Source organism: Nicotiana tomentosiformis, chromosome 3 (genome assembly GCF_000390325.3).
Source record: "Nicotiana tomentosiformis chromosome 3, ASM39032v3, whole genome shotgun sequence".
Taxonomy (NCBI): Eukaryota; Viridiplantae; Streptophyta; class Magnoliopsida; order Solanales; family Solanaceae; genus Nicotiana; species Nicotiana tomentosiformis.
In genome coordinates, this window is record NC_090814.1 from 129,837,024 (window position 1) to 129,862,656 (window position 25,633).

General features: G+C 35.1%; 1 protein-coding gene and 1 long non-coding RNA gene across 3 annotated transcripts; one reads left to right on the plus strand and one right to left on the minus strand.

The window, feature by feature from the left end:
* Positions 1–5,749: 5,749 nt before the first annotated feature.
* On the minus strand, positions 5,750–6,842 carry LOC104112203 (uncharacterized). Its single transcript, XR_689922.3, has 3 exons — positions 6,696–6,842; positions 6,361–6,509; positions 5,750–6,279 (listed from the first exon to the last, which is right to left on the minus strand). It is a non-coding gene; the product is annotated as an uncharacterized lncRNA (long non-coding RNA).
* A 9,512-nt stretch (positions 6,843–16,354) lies between these two features.
* Positions 16,355–24,630, plus strand: LOC104112204 (uncharacterized). Of its 2 annotated transcripts, none has more exons than XM_009622060.4 (12): positions 16,355–16,604; positions 19,000–19,098; positions 19,375–19,487; positions 20,812–20,966; positions 21,045–21,133; positions 21,221–21,758; positions 22,168–22,278; positions 23,041–23,279; positions 23,369–23,451; positions 23,749–23,860; positions 23,946–24,020; positions 24,103–24,630. In XM_009622060.4, the coding sequence occupies exons 1-12, from the start codon at positions 16,515–16,517 to the stop codon at positions 24,277–24,279; spliced, it is 1,881 nt and encodes a 626-aa protein (XP_009620355.1). In that variant the 5' UTR covers positions 16,355–16,514; the 3' UTR covers positions 24,280–24,630. The 2 variants fall into 2 exon arrangements, with proteins under 2 accessions (XP_009620355.1, XP_009620357.1); XM_009622062.3 differs by having other exon boundaries at positions 16,363–16,604; positions 19,380–19,487.
* The last annotated feature ends 1,003 nt before the right edge of the window (positions 24,631–25,633 follow it).

The following is a 25,633-nucleotide window of genomic DNA, read 5'->3' on the forward strand; positions in this document are numbered from 1 at the left end:
CTTATAGAATCATCATGATCTAAAAAATATCACTCAGCATAGCTTTTACAAAAAACTACTAAATTTGAATTATAGGAATATGTAGTTCTTGTATCCTACCAAACACATGGATATATAAATATTACATCTTGCAAGATGTTTGACAGTCACGAACTCCACTTTCACTTCCTACTTTTCCTATATGTAACATTCCTCCTCGTGGGTTTTGATCTTATTGGGGAACGGAATAATTGATATTGCTCAATAGAGGAGAAACAACCACCTACTTATTGTGTTCAAGAACTTACACACTTATAATCCATCTGAACTTTGTACCAATAGAACAATAGAGACAAGGGAATAGCTCGGTATTTCAACTTATTGACTTCTGCAATATGATGCTAGACTATTATGCCATGCCTGTGTGAGTTCCCTCATGTTGTTACATAGGGTAATTGTTATCAGTCAGAGGGTCAATTGTTTGTCAATAATATTATAGGTAAAAGCAATTTCATTTTTTTACTTACATTTATTTCTGAATTGGAATTTGTCAATCAGTTCTTCTGTTGTTCATTGCATGGTAGAAATACATGCAAAATACATGTTACTTATACTACAGGAGAAAAGGTCATTTTTTTTATTTGTCCACTCAATGGATATAACTTATTTTTTACTATAGAAAAGACTTCGATCACGAGGAGAGAAGAGCGGACCATTGAAAGTCTCAATTCCTATCCGCACAAAGTAGAGAGTTCGATTTCATTTGAAAACATAGAAGACAGGAACAATTGCCATAACTTCTTGTCCTGAATGTAGAAAAGAAAAAATCCTGAGAACTATTCTAAGAAACCTCAACTACATCCTTCGGATATGAACACGAGAAAATTTAAGCTCAAGATCACAGACATTAAGGAGAAAAGTGCAATTTAGAACATACAAGGCGAACAGACGCTGACACTGAATGGTCATATCTTATATAATCACCAGCTAGGTCAATTAAGCTTCTCTTTGTGCTGTTACCACCCTATTCAGAAGTTCATTCTCTGTAATGAATACATGTCAAGTGTTAAATATAATAGCATGGAAGAAACCTCTCAATTTAAGAAACTTTTGAAAGAATTTGATGGAACAACATTCATCGTCAACTCTTAACCAGCAGGAAGCAAATTTCTATTTTTTTGGCTTGGAACATCGGTGTGGAAGAAGCAAAATAAAGCAAATGAATCACTTACTTACATATTAAGAACATATTAACGATAAAAGCATACAATAAATCATTGATTACAATAAACGACTTTAAATGAAAATAAGCAGAGAAATTTTTATGAAACAAATAATTATTTCTGACATGCAATACATAAAAATTCAAAAGAAGTTGAAGCTTGTAGCCTTCCGATTCCAAAGGAAAGAATGGAAAGGAAAAAATAATTGCATATCATTCGTAATATGAGCAATCGAACAAAAAGGATGAAGAGAGTCTTTTATATCATTCATAATTTAATATTTCAGTATGCATACATTCCGTAGATTTCTCAGATCTTTAAGTTTAAAGAATAATAAAGGGGATCAAACAATTATAATGGACAAAACTGAGTTAATACTATAGTTTTATTAAATGCGGAAAATCAGCTTAATTACATTGGATGATTCTTGCAGTTTTACTACTTCGCAAATATTCAGTATTATTGAACAATACCAAAGATTTTATTTTGAGAAAATGCATAAGGACCTCATTTAACTTATCCTGAAAAATCATTTACACACTTAAACTTTATAAGTGTCCTAACACCCCACTATTGTTAAAATAATTTTATTTATTTACTCCCACTTAAGCCCTGGCCCAACTATAATAACTTGAGTGGGAAACACGCACTTTTATTATGAAGCCACGTAATTAAAATGTTCAGTAAATAAAAATAATAGTCTTCCACTATTTACTAACACTTTCATTCTCCCCGTTAGTTAAAAATTCTCAAATTAAAGAACCCTAATGCCCAACTTCAAAGATTCGATTTGCCTCACCAAAATTGAAGGGACATGTTGCAAAATCCTTTGATTTCATTATATTTTATGGTTCTGTTTGTTGTTATTGTTTCATTTGACGAGTTGGTGTAAAACGCATTCGAAGCTGAAGGTCTTTGAAGAATCAAGTTCAAACGTTATCTCTGTTTTAGTTTGGAGGTAAATCCATCAACCCTAGCCTTTTATATCATCAACCCTAAACATTATCTCTGTTTTAGTTTGTTTAATATCATCCGTAACTAGGGGTTTGAACTTGCTTCAAATTTCTTCACTGTAACTTTTTCAATGTAAAATCGAGTAACAGAAATACAATTTTTAAGGTGTAATAATAACCAAATTTCAGTTTTTTCTTGTTGCATGTGTTGTCACTTATTATACCGGGGTCTAATAGTAACTATTAATCCTTAATTAGTTTATTTTTTACTATATTCAGGTATTTCAATGTCTTTTGTACTTGTTACACTGAGATTTTTCCATGTTGGGATGATTATTATGTTGGTGGACTGAGATAAGTTACATTCCTTTTCAATGGAGGATTATGTTAGTGGGATGATTACTGATTGTGCTGATGTCGATGTTGATATGTTCTCATATTTTGAGTTTCTAGGTTATATGAAAGAGTTTGGGTACAAAAGTTTTTCTGTTGTTATTTATGTTAGACCACCTAATTGTCCTGGTTTAGTAATAATTAAGGTTGATAGGGACCTTATGGATATTTGTGAAGAGTTAAAAATAGGGATATTTTGGAGGTATATGTAGATCACATGGTTGATGATGCTTTAGTGGTCCCCCTCTATTAGATATGTCAACCAAGTGGGGGTGATAGTAATGTTACTTTTGAGAAAGAATCTGGTCAAGATTTGGGGGGTTGTGAGGGTTTAGGAACTTCTGAAAAGGCATCCAATGCTGCTGAAAATAGTGCCAATAAAAGTGTGCCTACAACTGTTACTACTGATGATAGTTTAAACTCCTCATCTGAATCAAACTCATCTGAATCTAGCAGCAGCACTGATAATAGCTCAGATTCAGAGCATGAGGAATTGTTTGAAAAAAGAGAAGCTGATTATGTCAGTGATACACATGAGGAGTATAGGGCATTTAGGGCAGAAAAAAGGACTGTAGAGAGAAGGAAGAAGAAAGAAAGTGCTCATGAACAAGAACATGTTAAATTAGGTAAGAAAGGGCCAGATGTGGGGTATAATGAATATGAATCTAGGAAGAAGAAGAGTTTAAAAAGTAAGATAGGTGGTGATGAGCCTTATTACTATTCAGATGATAAAAGAACAACCTAACATTAGAATATTCAAGTTTCAGGAGTCGATTAGAAAGAAATTGGGATTGTATGTTGGGAGGACAGTTTATAGGAGGGCAAGAAATATTGTGTTGAATGAGATAATGGGTGATCATAAACTGGAGTATGGCAGAATATTAGATTACAGGGATGAGTTGCTTAGATCTAATCCAGGGAGTACATGTGTAGTGAAGGTTAGTGATAAAACTTTTGAAGGTGGGAAGAAAATGTTTGTTGGGTTCTTTATTTGTTTTGATGCAATAAAGAAGTCATACTTGGCTGGTTATAGGCCATGCATTGGGTTGGATGAATTTTTTTAAAAAGGGTATGTAGAGGCCAACTACTTGTAGCAGTTTGCAAAGATGGAAATAATCAGATGCCTCCACTTGTTTGGGCTGTTGTTGAGATTGAAAATATGCACACTTGGAGGTGATTTGTCAACCTTTTAAAGGATGATTGATCTTCATCTTGGAGATGGTACAAATATGACCATTATAGCAGACATGCAAAAGGTAAGCACTTGTAATTTATTGTTATTTTTCTACTGTTATTTAACTTAAAACTAATTATCATTGTTCATTTTGCAGGGGCTTGAGAATGCTATAACAGATCTACTTTCAAATTCTAAGCATAGGATGTGTGCAAGGCACATCCTAGCTAACCGGTCTAAGAAATGGAGGGGCATAGAGAGAAGAAACTTATGTGCAAGGTCTACCTATCAGTGGGAGTTGAGAAGAAAAATCTGGATGAAATGAAGAAATTGGGTAATAAGATAGTTGATGAACTGTTGTACTATAACATAGAAAGATGGAGCAAGGTGTATTTCAACACATTCTACAAGTATGACAATGTTGACAATAATATGGCAGAATGTTTCAATGCTTGGATTTTGGCAACAAGGCAGAAGACTATAGTGATAATGCTTGAAGAGATAAGGGTGAAGATGATGAACAAAATAGGTCAACTCAGGCAGTTTGGAAACACTTGGATTACTGATTTTTTATCAATGGCCATGAAAGTATTGGAAGAGAACACAAAAAGGTCAATGAAATGTAACATTTCCTAGAATGGTGAGTTTAGATTTGAAGTAAAGCAAGGATCAGGTACAAGTGAAGTGAAGTATCTGGTGGATATCAACATGCAAGCATGCACCTGCAGAGCTTGGATGTTAAAAGGCATACCATGTGCTTATGCAGTTGCTGCCCTGCATTATAAAAATCCGTAGCCTTTGGACTATATTTCTCATTGGTACAATAATGCCACTTATATGAAAATACACAGTTACTTTCTTCAGCATGTTTTGAGTATGAATATGTGGCTAGAGTCACAAAACCCAATTGTTATACCACCTCATGTCAAGAAGATGACAGGCAAGCCAAAAAAGGCTAGAAGAAAAGAGCCAGGTGAAAATAAAACAGGAAAATTGACCAAAAGTGGAGTGAAAATGACATGTAGCAACTGTAATAATAAGGATCATAACAAGAGAGGGTGTCATAAAGCTGTTGGAAGTAATATTGCTGCTACATCAGTAAGTTTTGTGTCTGCAAGTGTTGGTAGTTCAAAGCCATCAAAGCAAAGTACTAGAATAGGAAGGGTTAGGCCAAAAGGTTCTAAAGAAAAAGTGAAGTTCTTCCCTTTAGTCTCTTCTTTCTCTTTTTTAAATATTAACAAATTCTTACTTTTAATTGGTTGATGTAGGATGTTGGTACTAGCAGTGATGTAAGAACACAATATAACAGGCCAAAGAAGATTGGGATGGAAGTTTTACACACTCAAAGTGGCTTCAAAATTCAAAATGTAATTTCTAACACAACCTCTCATACTTAGGTGAATTCATTGTCTGATTTTCTGTTGGATTTTGGCATCCTGGAATATCCTCTACAAACTTTAAGAATGTGATATCTTCAGCAGAAATAACTGGAGATCTAGGCTATCAACCAACACGAGGTAGTAAATGGAAAGGCAAAGAAGCTATGACATCAAGGCAGCTTCAACAATTGAGAGGCAAGAAGCTTATTCAAACAAGGTCGCTGCTAAGTTGAGCCAGGAAAGCACCACTGCAAAACCACCCAATTGATCAAAATACTGTTTTGTGGATGATTGTATTGCAATAGAGTATAGATTGCATTATGATAAAATTTTAGGCAGCTATAGATTGCAATTCTGTATTATGACAAGGATTTTTAGGCAGCTATAGACTTCATTTCGCATTTTGTTATCTTATGGTGTATGTTTTGCTGCTGCCACAATGAGAACAAATAGATGTTGTGTTATCTCATTTTATGACTGTTTATTAGGTCTGTTTCTTTTAGATCAATGAGACCAAATATATGTCTTAATACAGTTCATGCAGCTGCCATATTAAGTCTTTTGTGTGTCTATTGTTAATATTAAACACTAAAAATAGATATATAAAGATACACGCTTGATTGATTGCCATGTTCTGGGCATACAAAGAAACAACAAGAACACACCTACAACACTTAATTACATTCCGTTGAAAGGTTCATTACATTCAAATGAAATGTCCATTACAAACATACAAAATAATACCTACAAAAAATAACTACATACATATTGAGATGACAAAATTAAATTCAAAATGGCAACCTCATTGCATCTTCTTTCAATGACATTCCTGGATACCTACAAGCAACAAGTATAATACACATCCCCAATATAATGAGCCAAAGTACATTTTTCCTAGCCTTGGACTTAACCAATTTGCTCTTCCGCTTCTTTTCCTTCTCTTTCATCTTCTCCATATCAACTTTCAATTTCACCAATTGAGTCTCAACCTTCTTCATATTCTCCCCTTCTATGGTGTTTTCAACCTTTAAAGTTTCCCTCGGCTTGGCAAGATTTTCAAAGCCTTCTAATGCAGTCTCAAGTTCACCCATTTTGTCAAGTATTTTTGGAATAACAAATTTGGACCTAGGATCAATTTTGGAATCCTTCCAAACCCAAAAATCACAAGACCGTGGACCCTAAGATGAATAACAAAAGAAAATTAATCAATGATAATTTTTCACAAATCAATTATTGAAAGAATTTTTACTATCATTTACCCCATAGTATGGACAAATCCAATATCTTCTTCTTGGGTTTCGAGGGGTCCAAGTTGTTAACAAAGGCAACACATAGCCATGGTTGCATCGAATTTCTCCACTTGACTCATTTTCTTCCTCTTTTGTGCAAAGCCTTATCAAATTCAAGCCTTTGGAAGGTATTGCAACAATTACAACACAAACAGACAATACCAAAGTCAGATAATTTGCTGACGAAAAAATTAGAAATATAAGCCACATTACAATGTTTAACCGAGAGAAATTTGATTTTAGGAGAAAGACATAACAATAATAAAAGAAAGAAAATAGGGTTCTTGAGAAGGAGAAAGATTAACCTTTGCTTTCAAAGGGCAATTTGATGCAATTTCGGCAGAATTTAGATGAAGAAGAAATTAGGGTTCTTCAATTGGATTTGGTAAAATATGGGAGAAGAATGGATTTTACCGTTGGTTGGGGGTTATATTGAAGTTAAAAATTTAATTTTTTTTCTTTTTTCGGTGTTTTTAACGATTAAAAGAGAGCAAAGACGCGCTCAATTCCGTTGTCTATGACACGCGGTTGGCCAGAGTTTAGGAGGAAGTAAGTAAATACAATTATTTTAATAATAGTGGGGTGTTAGGACACCCGTAAAGTTTAGGTGTGTAAATAATTTTTCAAGACAAGTTGAATGAGGTCTTTTTGTATTTTCTCTTTTATTTTTGACCAAAACAAAGCAAAAAGAATATCAATAATAAGTAATTAATAATCAAACCTTACATTTTTAGATGATAATAGCCAACATGGAGACCCAAATCTTGATAGTGGTCCTTGAATCATCAAGCTAAGATAAATTAACTTTCTTCTAGAAGTGTCTTTTCTTAGTCATTCATAGAGATATTGCTGCTACAACCAAAAAAGAATAAAAATAATAGAATACTCCAAATAAGATGACTCAGGCATATCATCAAATACCCTGGGTGCATAGTCTACTTCAAAATATTCAGTCAATTTTGCTATCTTTGATTTCTGATACCACAATTTAATTTTACACTAGTTAGTTGATAACAAAGACAAAATTCATCAAAGAAATAATGCATCTGCAAATCAGGTATGATTACTAATATGTACTAACAATTCTAAGAAGAAATTACGTGTAAAAGAATTATAAACTAACATATACGTACCAAATTGTGATTATCAATAACAAGATAGACCATAAAAAGTCCAACCAATACTCACCAGAGTTATCCAAAAGCTTGGAGGTACGATCCATAAGGCAGACTAATTTGGGACAAATAGCATGCATCAACTTTTTTGCAGAGAAAACAATCAACAAAGAAGATGTGAAGATGTAAGTGAGAGAGATAGGAGGAGAAATAGGAAAAATTGAAGAAAGGGAAAAAGGTGAATTGGAGATAGAACATGAATAGACAAACATGTATATCCCTATAGTAGTAATGAAGAACTGCAATTCAAGAGCAACCAATGATATATGTCTAAAGTATAAAGTATAATCTACACTACTTTTTGTACAATAATTTGTTGCAGTGTTCGTACACTGTAATTGACATTTCTATATATATTAGTAATTTGGGCTAGCTGGAAAAAAAAGACCTTATTCTACGCACAAATGTAGCAGCCCAGATTATAAACAAAAATTAGAGCCCAAGTATAAAGCACTTTCCGTCCAAATCTTGCCAAAACATTTTTGTTCGCTCTTAGTACTTGCCCGCCTCTCCTCAGTCTCAAATCCCAAACCAAGTAAATATATCAAGTTGTTGAATCTTTATTTTGTACTTTATCAACTTTTATACATTGCTCATCATTCCCCTCCCCTTCATAAAATACAAGGATGAAAGTCGTAGGAAAAGAACCTATTGAGATATACATATTCCAAATATATAATAAAACTCTTCTCAAAACCTTAACTTTTACTCATTTTCCATTATGTTATATGTATTTGACTATAATTTGAGTAAAATATAATGGCTCTAATATAGTATTTGTGGATGGTAAACTAAGGAGTCATATTTAATTAAGGGAGTTGACACTTATCTTTAATTTATCATGTTAGATTAGTTTTATAAATATATATGTATAAATATCTCCATCTTGTGATATATTTCATAAATCAAGAAAAATTGAATATACTTTTTGCAGGTTGGGGAGAAAAGATATGAAAGACTTATGTTCACTCAAACATTTCAGTCCATTATCTCTATTGGATGAACTTAAGGGTGTCAAGGGGCCGGGCCGGGTTATTGGAAAAGGAGACCGGCCGGTCTCCGTGTCGAATTATTGGAAAAGGAGATCGGTCAGTCTTCGTGCCGGGCCGGTTACCGATTTTAAATACCGGTTTTACCGGGACCATGCCTGGCCGATGAAAATTTGAACTGGAACGGTTCTGGGCCTAATTGGTTGGGTCAGGCTATTTTTTTTTTTGTATTTTGATTTTTGTATAACTATCGTAATTTCTATTAAGATAAAGTAAAAATGTAAAACATAAAAACAATCTTATAAAAAGAGTGTTTGAATAAATTTCAAAGGCTTTAAAAGCCTTATATTTGAATATTTCATTAAGAATTTAAGATAATACAATGAAGATGGAAAAAAATTAACTTATAATTTGCAAGTTCTTTTTTTAATTCAAACTTGCAAATTAAAGTTTACATTTTACCACAACTAAATTAAAAAAAAAAATAGTGAATTCAAATTTGAATTATTAAATATAAATCAAGAACTTCAAAAGTTTTGCATTGCCTTAGTAAGTTCTTCATAATCAATATGAACTTCTTGGCCATCTTCTGGAGTGTTAAATTCAGATGGGTTACCATGTTTTAATATATCTCCAAGTTTCTCGTCTTCTGGTTTATCAACATCTTCACATCCATAATTTCTTCGTTCCGGTCTAATCCAATATCTGAAACATACTAAAACTTCCAAAGCATTGCTTCCCAATGAGTGATGGGTGTCTCTTAGTTATTGTCTTGCCTGCATAAATGCACTTTCTGATGCAACAGTTGAAATTGACATATTTAGCACGTCCCGAGCCATAGCGGAAAGAACAGAAAATTACTTTTCATTCTCATGCCACCATCCTAATGGTGAAAAATCCTTTGTGCGAGGCTCTGTTTACTTTTGCAAGTAGAATTGAAGTTTATCAATATTTCTGCTACTGGTTTGAGTGGAAGAAAATATAGACCAAATATTATAACCATCAAGGCCTTTATCTTCATCCATAGTAGTAGATGCAGTAAAAGTAGTACAATGCATAGTGGGATTAACATTGCCTACATTAATAACAACATCATCAATTATATTTGCATAATAATTATATAATTATTATAAATAATTATGTAGCTTGTTCATACAACTATATATATCTGGGGTTTCAGTTGGTCAATCTCCTTATAAGTAAATAAAGCATTGATTAATTGGTGACAATTAGACATCTTAATAGAAGGATTTAAAATATCATCAATTAAGTAAATAAGAGGAATTGGAAAGAAATATTTTTTTTAATTTTGCTTGCATTTTTTCAACAACATATTTATATTTTTCTTTCTTCTTAAATTTAGAGAGTAGAAAAAAAATTTCAGCTATATGTACTAAAGCCATAATAACAATAGGGTAATATGCTCCAGAAAACTCAACAGTAGCTGTATAAAATTTATGTAAAAATTTAATAACACCATTAATGGTCTCCTAAGTATTAGTTGTTAACATACGGTTTGGATCAGTACAGTGCACATTAGCAACTTCAGATATCGGCAATCTATATTTGTAGCAATATTTTAAAAATAAGTATGTATAATTTCATCTAGTAATAATTTTATCTGGCATGAATCTGGGGTAAAGATTATGTTCGGTACACTTAGTCTTAAATTCGCTAATTCTAGATTGTCTATTATTTCCTTAAATGACACCAACTGCTCTTCTAACATGAGTAATCTTAGTCGAAAATAAATCAAGGCCACTTTTAACAATTAAATTATAAATATGACATGCACACCTAACATGATAAATTTCGTCAAGTGGTGGCTTCAAATGCAGTCTTAATATTGAAATAACGACATTATTGTTAGAAGCATTATCAAAAGACATACACAATATTTTTTTTATTAAGATTGTAAAATGCAACAACTTAGCAAATAGTAGTACTTATAAAAATACCAGTATGACTTTGATTTTCATCATATTTAAAAGCGATAATACGTTTTTGCATACAATAATTATCATCTATCCAATGACATGTAATTATCAAATAATCATTTTCATTAACAACATGGCCATATCAAAAGTTAAAGAAACTCTACAAGGAAGGTGGTTAAACAAATAACGTATGTATGTCTGATATTGTCCATGGAGTTTAAAGATATCAGATCTACAAGTACTTCTAGGGATACATTTAAATAAAGGATTATAAATCCTTTAAATATACATAATAATATATGATGAAGAAGCAAAAGAAAAAGGTTGACAACCCAAAGCAATCATTTTTGCTAACTCCTCACGATCCTTCATTTTATCATATTTCATAAGTTCTCAAATACTAGGGTTTAGAGTTCCTTATTTTTCATCTAAATTAGAGCCCCATTCTATAGGATGAATAATTCACATATGTCTACTAAGTATCCCAGTCCTCCCCCTCCCCCCTCCCCCCAAAACTTTCTCCAGTCTTATGTTTAAAATTATCTTTATAAAATTTGCATCTAACTCTATCAGAATTCTCTATTTCCTCAAAATATTTCCAAACTTTGCTTCTCCTTCTCCGATTACTAGTCGGGGCCACAGGTAGTCTATTACTAGTGCCACGACTACCACCCCTGCTACAAACTCTAACACTACTAGGTATAAGTAGTGTCTCATCTTCAATTTCTAATTCATTATCTTCTATACCGAAATTTTTCTGTAATTGTTCATAATCTATATTATTATCAGGTGATGTTTCAGAAACATGTGTAAAGTCATTTAAATTACTACTAGAAGTTGAAGCACTACCTCTTTTTCTATTTCCCCGATTACCCCAATTAGCAACCTTATTACAAACTTTTTTTGTAGCATTAAACATATTGTAAAAATTTAACTACTAATAAAAATTAAATATGCAAATAAAAGATTAAATAAGAGAAAAAGTTGGAAGGAGTGCACCAAATTCCGCAATAAATTGATCACTTGATGATATTTGAAGTCTTGAAATTGAATTTCCCAACTCCGATATTACCATGAAGAAACTTCAATTGTTTAAAGTTCAAACTTCAAATAATACCATAAATAAAATTTCCAAAAAAATAAGAGCCAAATAGTTGATTGCAATTTAGGTGAAGAATGAGAGTGTCACGACCCAAAATCCACCTAGTCGTGATGGCACCTAACCTAATCCGTCAAGTAAGCCAATTAACCACTGTCCAACTTAATGAGATTTATTAAGATAAGAAATGATAATCACCGCTTTTATACAAAACTTTCTCAAGGACTAGTAGTACAAATCATGAGCTTCTAAGATTATAATTTATAAAGTTGGTATGAAATAAATACATCATCTGTTCGAAATGTACATAAATAGATTTTTATAAATCTAAGGCTACCATGAACAAGTGGCAGCTGCGACCGGAATACAGGTACGTCTCCAAATCCAACTCACGTCAATCCCATCAACATCGGCATCCAATATCTGCACACAAGGTGCAAAAGTGTTGTATGAGCACGACCGACCCCATGTACTCAATAAGTAACACACCTAACCTTAGGTTGAAAGTAGTGACGAGCTAGAATACAGGTCGAGTCCAACACCAATAGCCAACAACAGTCCATAACAACGTAAAGCAAGTAATAAAAGAAGTAACTTATAGTTAAATGCTCAGCTTAATCATGATTTCTGAAAAGAGTTCTGCCTCTCAAGTGTATAAGTGAAAACTCAAGTCTTTTACCGAAATTTCTAAAAATATGAGTAAATTTGAATATAGTAATTTTCACAAAATTCCTTTCAACAATAAATAAGATGTTTCATTTTCTTTCTAGATAATCAGTGGAAAATGCATCACTATGCCCATATGCTAATATGTGTGAGAAGTCATGAATGACGTGATACCGTACAACATGAGAAAAATGCATCTCTATGTCTATATGTCAAATGTTCATATCAATGCGATGCAACTCAATGATAAAACCATATGCATACTCTTAGATTATCATTTCATTCAGTCCTCCCAGTCACTTAGTCCTCCCAATCACTCAGTCCTCACAGTCACGCACCCTTTACAATCACTCAGTCCTCCCAATCGCTCGGCACTCGACACTCGCATTCAGTAGGTACCTGCGCTCACTAGGGGTGTGTACAGACTCCGGAGGGGCTCCTTCAGCCCAAGCACTATAATCTGTACGGATAACTCACGTGCTATAGTATCAATATATATATTCGCACGGACAACTCAAGTGCTATAATAAGCCAATCTGGCCTGCTGCGGCGTGCAACCCGATCCCATAATAATAAAGTATATAAAGCTAATATGGTATGCTACGGCGTGCAGCCCGATCCCATAATTATCCTCACAATCAGGCCCTCGGCCTCACTCAGTCATCAATCCCTCCAGTCTCTCATGCTCACAATGTCATGAAACTAGACCAAAATGATGATATGAGGAATCAATAAATAGCAACAGAGACTGAGAGATGATATGAAATGAATGAACATGACTAAGTATGAATTTACAATTTAAACAAATAAATCGACAATAGAAATGACCTCCGTGGGTCCCCAATAATACCAACATTTGCCTAAGCATTATTTCTGACATGTGTCACAACTCGATAACTCTAGTATGTAGAGATTTCATGATTACAGATAAGTTCAGGTAACTACACAGTACCACAGGAATAACGGGGTCACGGTTCAAACGGTGCAGGCCCACACGTCAGTCACCTAGTATGTGTGTCACCTCAACACCAAACACATATCACGTATAATCGGGGTTCATACCCTTAGCTCTAAGATTAGAAGAGTTGCTTACCTCGAACAAGCCGAATCCAATGCCGAGCAAGATAAACAATACTCCGAAATTCTATTCTGCGCGTATCAACCTCCACACACCTTCCTATCTTCTCAATTCAAGCCAAACGATCTGTATCTATTCAAATAACGTGCAAATAAATCATAATTTACTCCAATACTTACAAATTAATAATTTATAAAAATTTCTAACTCCGCTCGAAATATTGACAGGGGGCCCACATCTCGAAATCCGATGAAACTTACAAAATTCGATAACCCATTCAATTACGAGTTTAGCTATACTAATTTCACTCAAATCCGACTCCGAATCGGTATTCAAATCCCAAAAATTCGTTTTTATGAAATTATACAATTTTTTCCAAATTTCCATCTCAAAATGATGAAAACAATGATATATTCATATATGTTAACCAAATCCGAGTTAGAATCACTTACCCCGATGAATTTCTTGAAAATTCCAAGAAAAATCACCACAAATCGAGCTCCCAAAATCCAAATATAAAATAATACCCTAACCCTCGGCTATATAGTACCAAGTCTCATCTCCCAATGTGCTGACCGCATATTTTCTTGTGCAGTCACACATCCCAGGAGCTGCGGTTGTACTCCAAATTGTACGGCCGCGCTTTAGCAACTCTGCACTATCAGACTTCAGTAAAATACCCATAACTTTCTGTACAAATATCCAAATGATTAATGCTATACCTTTATGGAAACTAGATTCAAAAGGCTACAACTTTTGGTTTTGAATCATCTCAAAATTCGTTGTATATTAAACGATATAAGCCTCCGAAGTCGGACCATCGAACCTGCAAAACCTCCTGAAGTGCGACCACGCGAAGAATTGTGTGGTCAGCACTTTTCTTGTGCCTCAGCACTAAAAAATGTGCCGCCGCACTTCCAAAAGTTCCAGAACAACACCAGAGCGCCGAAATGCCCGGATTCGCTCAAAACTCACCCCGGAACTCATTCGAGCCACTCAGGACCCCGTCCGAATGTACCAACAAATCCTAAAATATGATACGAACTTAGTCGAGCCCTCAAATCACATCAGACAAGTCCGATTGTCCTCAAATTCAAGCCTAATGAAAAACTAACAATTTTCAACTTCTACCTTTAATGTCGAAACCTATCAAATCAAGTCCGATTGTCCTCAAATTTTGCACACAAGTCATAAACGACATAATGGAGATATTTCAATTTTCAGAATCGGATTCCGGCACCAATATCAAAATGTCAACTCCTCAGTCAAACTTCCAAGCTTAAATTTCTATTTTAGCCATTTCAAGCCTAATTTAGCTACGGACTTTCAAATAATTTTTCGGACACGCTCCTAAGTCCAAAATCACCATACGGAGCTATTGGAATCATCAAAACTCTATTCCGGAGCCGTTTACACATAAGTCGACATCCAGTCACTATTTTTAACCTAAGCTTTAAACCTTGGAACTAGGTGTTCCAATTCATTCCAAAACCTCATCGGACCCGAACCCAATCACCCCAACAGGTCACATAACAACTGTAAATCATAAATTGAGCAGTAAATGGGAAAAACGGGGCTGAAATACTTCAAATGACCAGCCGGGTCGTTAGAGAGAGAATGACAATTAAGAATTTGGGTTTGAGAATTGAGAGATGAATGAAGAAATGAAGAAGATGGGGGGTATATTTATAGTTTTTCAAAGGGCTAAGAATAGCCGGTTAGTTTTTCAAATTCTCAATTCTTGCAAAATAGCCATTGGCAATTGTTATCGTGCATTTCTAAGATCATAATTACAGTTCAAAAATACCCTCCTAGTTAAAAGTTATAGTTCTTTGCTATTCCTTTGTCGAAACTTCAAATAACTACAATGGGACAGAGAGATGGCAAGTAACCTGTAACCATGATTTGCATTTTGCTAGGAAGTGAACTTTTACTTGGGCCAAAACTGGGCTGACGCAGTAAGAGGAATTTGGGGCAAGTGCACATATAACCATTCTCAGGGATGCTATTTAGAGATTAGCTAGTACTTATTTTGTCCTGAAATTTTAAACTAAAGATCTTAATTTCAGGACAACCAAAAACAAAAATTTCCTGAAAATTTGAACTAAAAGACTAAAATTCATGACAAACTGGTTAATTCCTAAATAGCAGCCTTTTAAAATGGCTACCTGATGTCATTTCTAGAAGAAATTTGGGCAGCTCAATAGGGTCATATACTCGATTTTATTTTTAGGCTGCCATAGCAATAAAGATAACGAAATAGTTGGAACTTGAATAAAACTAGTATAAAAGTATATTTTGTGTAGTTTAAAAGTAAAAATTGAAAACAAAAGAAATTTTTCTTATTTATAAACAACTTGAAATAAAAAGGTAAACCTTAAAATTTGTCAATATGATTATCATTTTGTCCACCTACCTAGTAATTACAATTAGTATCAGTAATAAATCAAAATTCTTTAGTACTGCTCACCTTGTTTTCAGAGACGTATTAGGATTAAAATCAATAAGCCAAGTATTAGAAGGAAAACTCTATTTTTTATATTTAAATCATTTATAATAGAATTAAATAATAGACTAAAAGAGTCTTTTGTTAACCTTTATGTCGAATTTGTTTATTGTTTATAAAAATACAATTCTAAATATGAGATCACTTATCTTTTAGTACTAATATAATAAGAATAATTAACTGGACTGACAATTAATATTAGCTATAAACTCATTTTAAATTGAAGAATTAACCTAAATAGCCGCTCGCCCAACCGGTTAAACTAAAAATAATTGATGGATATAAAATATGCATATAATCCATATAAAATATATAAATAATTATGTATAGTTATTATATAATCTATGTATAACTGTTAGACAAAAGTAAACGGTGAATTCATTCCACTTTTTATGTGAAATCCCTATTATATCCGTTTTCATAAAAAGAGTATTTGGGCCAGTTATAAAGGAAGACATTGTTACAAGCCCAACTCCCTTGAAGCCCAAATATAAATGACTTTCTGCGTTAAACCTTCGCCAAAACCCTCTCCACTGGTTTGCTCCTTCCTGCCGACGCTTTTCTCCGACAAAATCAAATTATTAGTTGTGGTTTTCTCTCTCGGTCCTCTGCCTTTGTGTCGGAGTCGCCGGTTCTTTCCTATTATACTCAGAGTTTGTTATCTTTGATTTCTCATGGGAAAGGAGAAGCTAAAATCGCTAGTTACGTCATTTACTGCGGGCGGCGAATATCTCGCCATATTGTCTCCAGATGGAACCGTTAGAGTAAGCTCTGTTACTCTATACCTGAACCAGCCAGCTGAGTTTTTTCCACTTGTGGAACACTCAGTTTATTTTTGTTACTAATAGTGTTGAGTTCACTTTTTTGTTTTCCGATTTAGTTACGGCGCTCTTTTTCGCATACCGGTTTACTTGGGGTGAAGGGGAGCCTTGGCGTAACGGGTAAAGTTGACACCATGTGACTAGTTGGTCACATATTCAAACTGTGGAAATATTCTCTTGCAGAAATGCATGCCATGTCTACATACTATAGACACATGTGGTCCGACACTTCCCGGATCCCAAACATAGCGTGAGCTTAGTGCACCGGGCTGCCCTTTTGGTATGCTGGGGGGTACTATTTTGCCGCTGGTTTCAAACTGCCTCTCGGACAATGTAGTTTTGGGCTAATTACTCTGGGAACTAAGTTAACTGAGAAATTAGAAAAATTTACATTTCGCCATATTTCAATTTTGTATAGGGTTTTCAAGGAAAGGTTGTTCCCATGTATTTCTTTTAACTATTCCTTAACCTAATTGACCAATAAAATTGAAAAATAATAACTTTGATAGAGAATGGAAGATTTGTATTAGTGACTTTTTGCCTTACGTTGGTTGGATTTTTACTTGATGTAAATGATTTGTGAGTTTGCTGATATTTTACTGTTAGAATATCTTTGGGTTGGAGAGATGATTTATTCTTAGATGAAGCCACAACTTCGAACCCCACCGCAGTAAAAAAGTCTGGTATCTAAGTGGAGAAGAGTAGAGATGTGGACCGTTGTCCACCGAGTTTTGAATCCCTTGGATTTCTTAGTTATAAAAAAAAAGAAGCCGAGTAGTTGAATTTTAGTGTTTATGGATCCATAGCACCGCATTATGCAGGGCATGGGCGTATCTATCTTCAGAAAATATTACACTGTCCAAAAGGGTTAAAGCAAAATTCTTTGCATATATATACTATTGAATCTCCTCGACATAGGTATCTGATGGAGGGTTCCCTCTAGACCCCTCTGTGACAATATAAAAAAAGATTCCACTCTGTAGTCTTACACTATAACGTGGTCATGTTTATTTACATTGTTTGATGACAGTATAGGCAAATCCATCGTATTGTTTCTTGCAACAGTTGCCTAATATCAGTCGTCCTCTTTTTGCAACTTAGATATTTTTGCAATCTACTTGTCACAAAAAGCAAAAAGATTATAATGTCCAGTTGATACGGGATAGACCTCAATTTATATACTACCTGAAAAGCTTTTGTCAACTCTAGGAGAATATTTGCTTTACTTGGCTGGAAATACTAGGTGCATGGCTTTCTACGGATTGGTTGGCTAAGTGATGTTGAAACCGATAAGCAGATATATTACATGACTTGGGCGTAGATATTTGGTTGCTGGTTCACCCTAACACGGCTTTGCAGCCTACTCATTCTTTATTTGATGCGAAAAGTACTTTATTCAGCAGAATATTGTAAGAAGCTGGGAAGCAGGAAAGATAATAAACATTTAAAATGGTGAAATGAACAACTCACTGCTGATGAAAGACGAGATAACAACCATCTTATAAATATTAGTTACAAGCTTGTGCTCCTTAATCTTTACATAGGTTATCATGTAAGTACAACACAAGATAATGTGATTTTTTCTGGACATTTAATCAACTGAAGTGTTATAGTCTACATGGAACCTTATAAAGGATGTGTATTAGTCTTCATGGAAATAGTTACATCTCAGAAGATCACTTATATTGGGTGTTGTATTCTCTCTGTTAAAATATAGATAGACAAGAATATGATATAGGGAAATCTCTACAAATATGTTATGCCTGTAAAGCATTAAATGTATCCTTGTGGCAGCAGGTCATGATCCGGTTCTTCTACCATGTCAATATTGTTTTCTCTCATTATTTATCAAGAAAATAGTTAAGAAGATATACTGTATCCTCTTATTGGAGTTTTCTGCAAAACGTAACTTTGATATTTAAAGCTACTGTGTATTGCAAGTTCTTCTTGAAGCGGGACAGCCTAAAATTGTAAATTAGCTACGGGAAGTAGGAAGTAAAGAAGTTCAACAATCATCGAGATTAGATAAGGCACACTTTTGATTCCATTATTCAATTGTATGTGTATGTGTGTGTGTGTGTGTGTGTATATATATCTATATATATATACGTGTGTGCGTGTGTGTGTGTATATATACACATATATTCTCATTTATTTCATATTTCATTTCTAGACTTCGGGGTCAAAGTTAATGAAAAGAACCAGTGACCAGCTAGTTGCTGTGCCGGCACTTGCGTTTTTACATAATTATTCCCACTCTGCTTTGCTATTACCCTGTGTTGTATTCTTTTGCTTTACTTATTGCATTCTAGATGACTAATTGTTGCCTATTCTTCAGGTTTGGAACACAAGTAGTGGAAGCCTATTTGCTCAGTGGAAACCGGAGAATTCTGGAGACAGTTTTTCTTACATGGCTTGCGGTTTTGTTGGAAAGAAGGTAAGATAAGGAAACTGGGAAAACCCGCTTCTGATTATTGTGATGATGGAGTGGTAAAAAGACCAGCCAAAGTTTTTTGAAGAACGTCTGATCTCTCCACCAACTCATCCCAAAAAGAAAAAACTGATCTCTCCACCCCTAATTGTGAAGAATTTAAGATTTTCATATTTAGCCACCACTACTTGTATATTTGTAACACTTTTGATAATTATGACCACTTTCTTAGGTTATTTTTATCTAATTACTATGTGGCATCTTTTTGTTTTGAATTTTTAGCGCAGAAAAGAACAACGTTTATTAATAGCCCTTGGCGCAGATGATGGAACTGTTTTAGCAGTTGATATCTCTGCTGAATTAATGAGGTGGAGAAAAGCTGGAGCCCTTTCCAGGTATGTTATTCTTTTGATGGAATGTACTTTTGCTCTTATGTAGGATGGAGAAGTACTTGTCAGGAAACACTTAGACAGTAATGAATACCCTTGCTTGAGTGTCAGATGTGGGATTAAAATTTAAGACATACTTGTAAGTTATAACACATCATTTAAGACAGGCAAAGTTATGACTTACTAATTGCATGTCATGTAAAGTATCATCATATTCTGCAAGTTTAAAAGTTCAATTTTCCTTGCTGCTTTTGCATTGTTCTAATGGCAGGAATGAGATACTTCTCCACATTTTGTTTACCCTATGAGTAGATCTGTAGAGCCCCTTCCTTGTCAAAACAAAGATCCATAGGGCCCCTTTCCTCTATGTCTAATGGTATGCTTTATAGAGACATTTTGAAAGTTGTTGCTAGTATACTTGATAACTCGTAAATCTTGAACCTTTTTTAGAAGTTTGTCTTATAGTCTCTCTCTCTCTCTCTCTCTCTCTCTCTCTCTCTCTCTCTCTCTAGCTCTATAGGTGGGATCTGGGATATTGTCTTATAGTCTCTCTCTCTCTCTCTCTCTCTCTCTCTCTCTCTCTCTCTCTCTAGCTCTATAGGTGGGATCTGGGATATTCTGTGGTATTTACTTGAAAAATCAACCATGAGTTTTTTCCATTAAAGCCGTCTATTACTTCCAGAAATCCCGTGTCTATGTTATTCTATTCATCAAGTGATCTTGGTCAAGAGTTTCCAAATAGCCACGTGATTCAGAAGTTTCTGTAAAGATATTTTGTTATGGGAAATTTCCACTACAATGGATTCTTATATCATCAATCTTCAGAAAATTCCAACAAGTTTGAGGACGGAATCCCAATCAGGAATCCTCTGACGCATCAGGATAATTGGGGGAAGGTTCATATAGAGGTCGAGAAATTATCTAAAATTCCAAAAGTATCTGAGATGTAATTTATATCCAACCTTCTTTGATTTCTGAAATCAAAACACAAACTGCATTGGTTTGAGAACCAGGGCTGGTAAAAAGTCATTGGACGACTTCATCTTTTAAGTGGTTGACACATAGCAATACAATTTTGTCTCGGGCAGTTGATCACTTACTTGCAAATGTTCTGGGCACTTGTAGCCTGTCATTTATTAAATCTTGGGAGGGCTGTTCAACTTCAATAGATTTAGCTGGTCTTATAATTCTTAGCTGGGTTTATTGTGATCACAAATGGATGAAGTGTTCAAACTATTTAATGGACTACCATGAATGATGTCTATCTTAGTTATCACCAAAGACAGTTAAGAAAAGCGTAAATAAGAAATCTGTTGCTTTTGAAATGCAGTGGAGCTGCTGGTCTGTTTTTTGTGGACAAAGCCCGTAAGATTCATGCTGTTGCTGCGAATGGTTTAGTATTTGAGATGAACTCTGACACTGGAGAAGTCATCAAAGAGTTCAAAGTGTCAAAGAAGCCCTTTTCCTCAGTGGCTCATTCAACTGGTTTGTATCCAACTTATGTCTACACTTTCTGTTTTACTTTAAGTACTTCTATTTGACTTCTTTATTCTCAATGTGAAGACGAGAAAATTATAGCTGCAGCCAGTGATAAGTTACGATTTCTAAGTTTAGAAAGTGGGAAAGAGTTGCTGAAGTTGTCTCCTGCCTCGGTAAGCTGTCTTAAGTTTTTGTCTTCATCATGTGATGTTCTTTTAAAGTCTGAAAAGATCCATAAACATCAAAAGCTGCTATAACAGGCTGTTGCACAGCGTTTATGGCTATCTGATGATGCCCAATTTGCTGTTACTGCTGGGCTTGGCGAGAGGCAACTTCAAGTGTGGAAACTTGATTTTGGTGAAAGGGCTGCAGATTATGGGCAGGTTCTTTCCATGAAACATCCTCCTATAATTGTTGAGTGCAGGAAAAATTGCAAGGGAGAAGACGGTATGGTTGTCCTTGCAATATCAGAGAAGGGTGTTTGTTATGTTTGGAACTTTGAGTCTGTCACTGATGAAGTTGTAAAGCCAATTAAGATCACTGTAAAAGCTAGCAAAGGGGAAACAGAAAAGAAAACTGGAAGAGCAAAAAAGAACATTGCGCCCATAATTGCTGCCAGGTTGCATGTTTTGGACAGAGATGCTCATTTGAGGGCCTTGATTGCATATGGCTCTGTGGAATCCCCAGAGTTTACATCAGTAGACATTTCAAGTCCAGGGGAGGATATCGTCATAGCAGCAGTAGACCAGGCCGAGAAAGTGCTTGCTGCAGTTCAAGAAAATGGTCATGCCAGAAAAGGTGTTGTTAATAGTGGTTTACATTTTCTTGTCTCCTTGTGGAAAAATCAGGACTCGTTACAGAAGTCTGTGGTACTGTCATTCCCCTTCCCTATCCCATTTGTACTACTGACTCGGCCAAGCAGTGCTGAGCTGCATTTTTTTGAAACTCGAATTCTTGTCTTGGTGTTTTAGATGATGTGATACAGTCACTGTTAGAGAGATCAAATAATTTGTAAATTGACCAACTCTTCTGCAAACGAGGCCATCACTCTGTTAGTTTTATCAAAGATTTTTAAACTTTCTTGCATCACAACACTGATACATTTTGTCTATGATAAATTGACATTTTTGATTTATGCCGAGAACAGTTCCCAGAACAGAATTATCCTTATAATCTGTCTTTCCGATTGCCCCTCCCTCTGTTTCAGGTGCAGATATGGAAAACGAAGGTGTTAAATTAATCCAGAAAAGCAAAGTGACGAATAAACGACCAGCATCTGATCTGGATGTCACTCCACCAGTGACAATCACAGATGATGGTATGACATACTTGCATGATTCTGTATTGCTCACATAGAAATTCAACATATGTTAGATGCTCCCTGGAGCTGTTGCTCCACTACAGATGACTAATATTTATATCTTGGAGAATGGCTAAGAATGTTAAAGGAAAATTCAGTGGATAGATAATCTATACCGGTCTCTCTAAAAAACAAAACTGTATCCGTCCATTTACTTGATATTGCTTCAGAAACTTAATAGTCAATCCTAGTGTTGACTAGCAAAAGGAAGAATTGAAGTCGGGGTGTCATATATCAGGGGTACAGGAAGGTCGGTTGTATTATGAGAATATCTAGGGGGTGGTCAATGTATTTGACCCTGATATTTATTGAATTTGGAAGTTGAAATGTTAAGGTAGTGACCGTATTAAAAATCAAAACACAAGTAGTATTCTCTTTTTCAAACATGCAATTGTATATAAACATTCTATGGCTTCGTAGATGGACGTTGTGTTATGCAGGATATTATGCACAAGTTAACTGCTTCCACTATAATAGACTTGTGGAGTTGTTTGAAACCTGGTTAGTCCTTCGAGTGTTCAGTAGAAAACCTGTTCATTCCCTTTAAAAGGGATCCTTTTTTTTGTCTTTAGCGGGCAGTGCCTTTTTGCATCATCTTTCTGCTGTTTCTGTCTGTTGAGCATTAGGATGTGGGGTCATTTGATATTTGAGACTTGATTCAGAAATTTGGTATGAATAACATTTTGCTACCTAGAGGATAACCTTTTTGATGATGTGTAGGTAATGGTGAACCTATAGATGGAGTTCAGATTGATGATCTAAACGAGCCGACCATGGGTGAGAAACTCGCGAGGCTCCATTTGGCAGACAACAATGAAGATAAAAGCAATGAGGATCTAGAATCTCCTCCTCAAACAAAGCCTCCAAGTGCTGATTCAGTTCATGTTCTGCTCAAGCAAGCCCTTCATGCTGATGATCGAGCACTTTTGATAGATTGCTTATACAGACAAGATGAGAAGGTTATGTTTGTACTGAAATATTTCTAAGGTTCTAGCATCTGAATTGATATGTTATTTCCTAATGGGTAGGATGTATCTTGGCTATGCAGGTCATTGCAAATTCAGTATCTCTTTTAAATCCATCAGATGTTCTCAAGCTTTTACAGTCACTCTTGTCAATTATCCAGTCAAGGTAATGGAGATTGTGAATTTCATTAATCTGGTTGATCCTATATACAGTGTTTTGTCTAAATTGTGCATTTGACCACACACTTAAGATATCGAGTTAGATTGCACCAAAAGAATGAATGCTAATCATGACAGGGATTACCTCGTTCCAATTGTCAGCCTATATTGTTCCACCAATTCTATTAACATAACGAAACCTTTTTGCCATTAACATTTGCAAAGTGCAGTTGGCTTCTCTCTTAAGCCTCCATTGTCATAGATTGGTCAAGTTAATGTTTATTATGGTACTTTTTCTTGACAGGGGCGCTGTATTGGCTTGTGCCCTTCCCTGGTTGCAAAGTTTACTTCTTCAACACGCTAGTGGAATAATGTCTCAAGAATCCTCTTTGCTTGTACTCAACTCTTTATATCAGGTCAGGGAGTAACTCTTCATGTGTTGATAGCACCTGTAGCGACTGTTAGAATGTATTAAAAATTCCTTTGTTGGTCGTTGTGCAGCTTATTGATGCCAGACTTTCAACTCTCCACCAAGCTCTTCAGCTATCAAGCTCCTTAGAATTGCTTTATGCAGGGGTAAGGGTAACATGTGAAAATGTTGCCCCTCTCAAACCTCTTTTCCATGGAATCTTGACTAATTTATTTATATTTTTCGCAGACTATTGATGATGGTGATGAGGAAGATGGTGCCATACAGCCTATCATCTATGAAGATGAAAGTGACGAGGAGGGTTCTGAAGTTGCTATGGAAACGGAAAGCAACCCAGATGTTGAGGAACCAGAGGCTTTTAGTGACATTAGTGATCACGGATTGAGTGATGGCATGAGCGAGTGAGTTCTGACCTAGAATTCAGCCGTTTTATGAGAACGCAATTTCTGGACAAATGTGCAATCCGAGAAAATGGGCAGCAGATCCAGATGGGAAGTCTTGAGTGAGATCAAGAACGAGGTGATAGGGGACCAGACAGGAGATCTGTAACCTGAAAATTTTGTTTTTATAAATTATACTAGAGAATATCATCTAACTTTAAGGCTTCAGAGAGGGCTTTTGGTAGTTATCTACCCGCCATGTACAGGCGTAGATGAAATTAAAGTTGTATTCTTTGTTTCCCTCTTCTGTAAGCAACTTTGTACTTTATTTTAGCAGAGATAGGAAATCGGTGCGAAAGCGTTCCTTTTTTGTTTATTTGTCGTGCATTATTCTGGGCATCAAGTCCAAATGGAGATTGTCACAGTATCCAGTAGAGCCGAGTTTGAGCTAGTCAACTGAACAACTTCAGTGTCAAGCTTGAGCTGTGTTTAACCAAATGGCCTATAGTGTAATTGAGCCGAGGTCAAGTCGGTGGAGCCTCAAGTCTTTTTTTTTACGTTTGTGAGAATCGATAGTTTAATTTGAGAATTGAAATCAGATGCAACTGAGCTATATGTTTATTAGTTTAAATTAAAGCCAATAACACATTGTGGTTAGTGTAAACATACAACATCAACATGAATGAAATTTTCAAAACCAAAAAGATAAACTAGCAATTAAATTAATAATTGTGCTGAATCGAACTTCGTTAGTAGTTTGGAATTTAAATTGGAGTTTTTAATTGCATCAATAAGTAAAAAGCTCTGACACGTTAGAACATAATTAATGAGAATTTTTATTGTGAGGGCTGATAAAGCTCATTTACTTCGAGTCGCTCAGCAGTATTCTGTATTTGCATGAAAGTGACCCTGGATATGACTTTCAATTAGCTCAATATATAGCTCAAATTACGATTTACACCATCTCTTGGTTCAAATTTTGGATGGGAAACGAAATTAACCAAATTTATATCTACTTTTTTTTCCTTCAACCCTGGATAATTTGAAATGAAACAAGAGAACCAACGACAAGTCCTCGTGGAATCTGCACTGCCGATTTGGTACGTAGTAGACGATCACAATGACGATATATTTAGCAAACAGAACTGGTAACAACTAATGACATACCCGAAATTTGCCGTGCAAATTGGTGGCTCCGCCACGCAACGCTGATCGACTGCATATACGTAGCAGTTCAACAATCTTGTACAACCTACTCCGAGGTAATTTACTAAGGTGAATTTGACGTCCCCATTTACTGCATGAAAAATAATATAATCTAAACACTTTCCGGAAAATAATAAATTAAGAAAAGCAAATTGAAGGGATATCAAGATGTC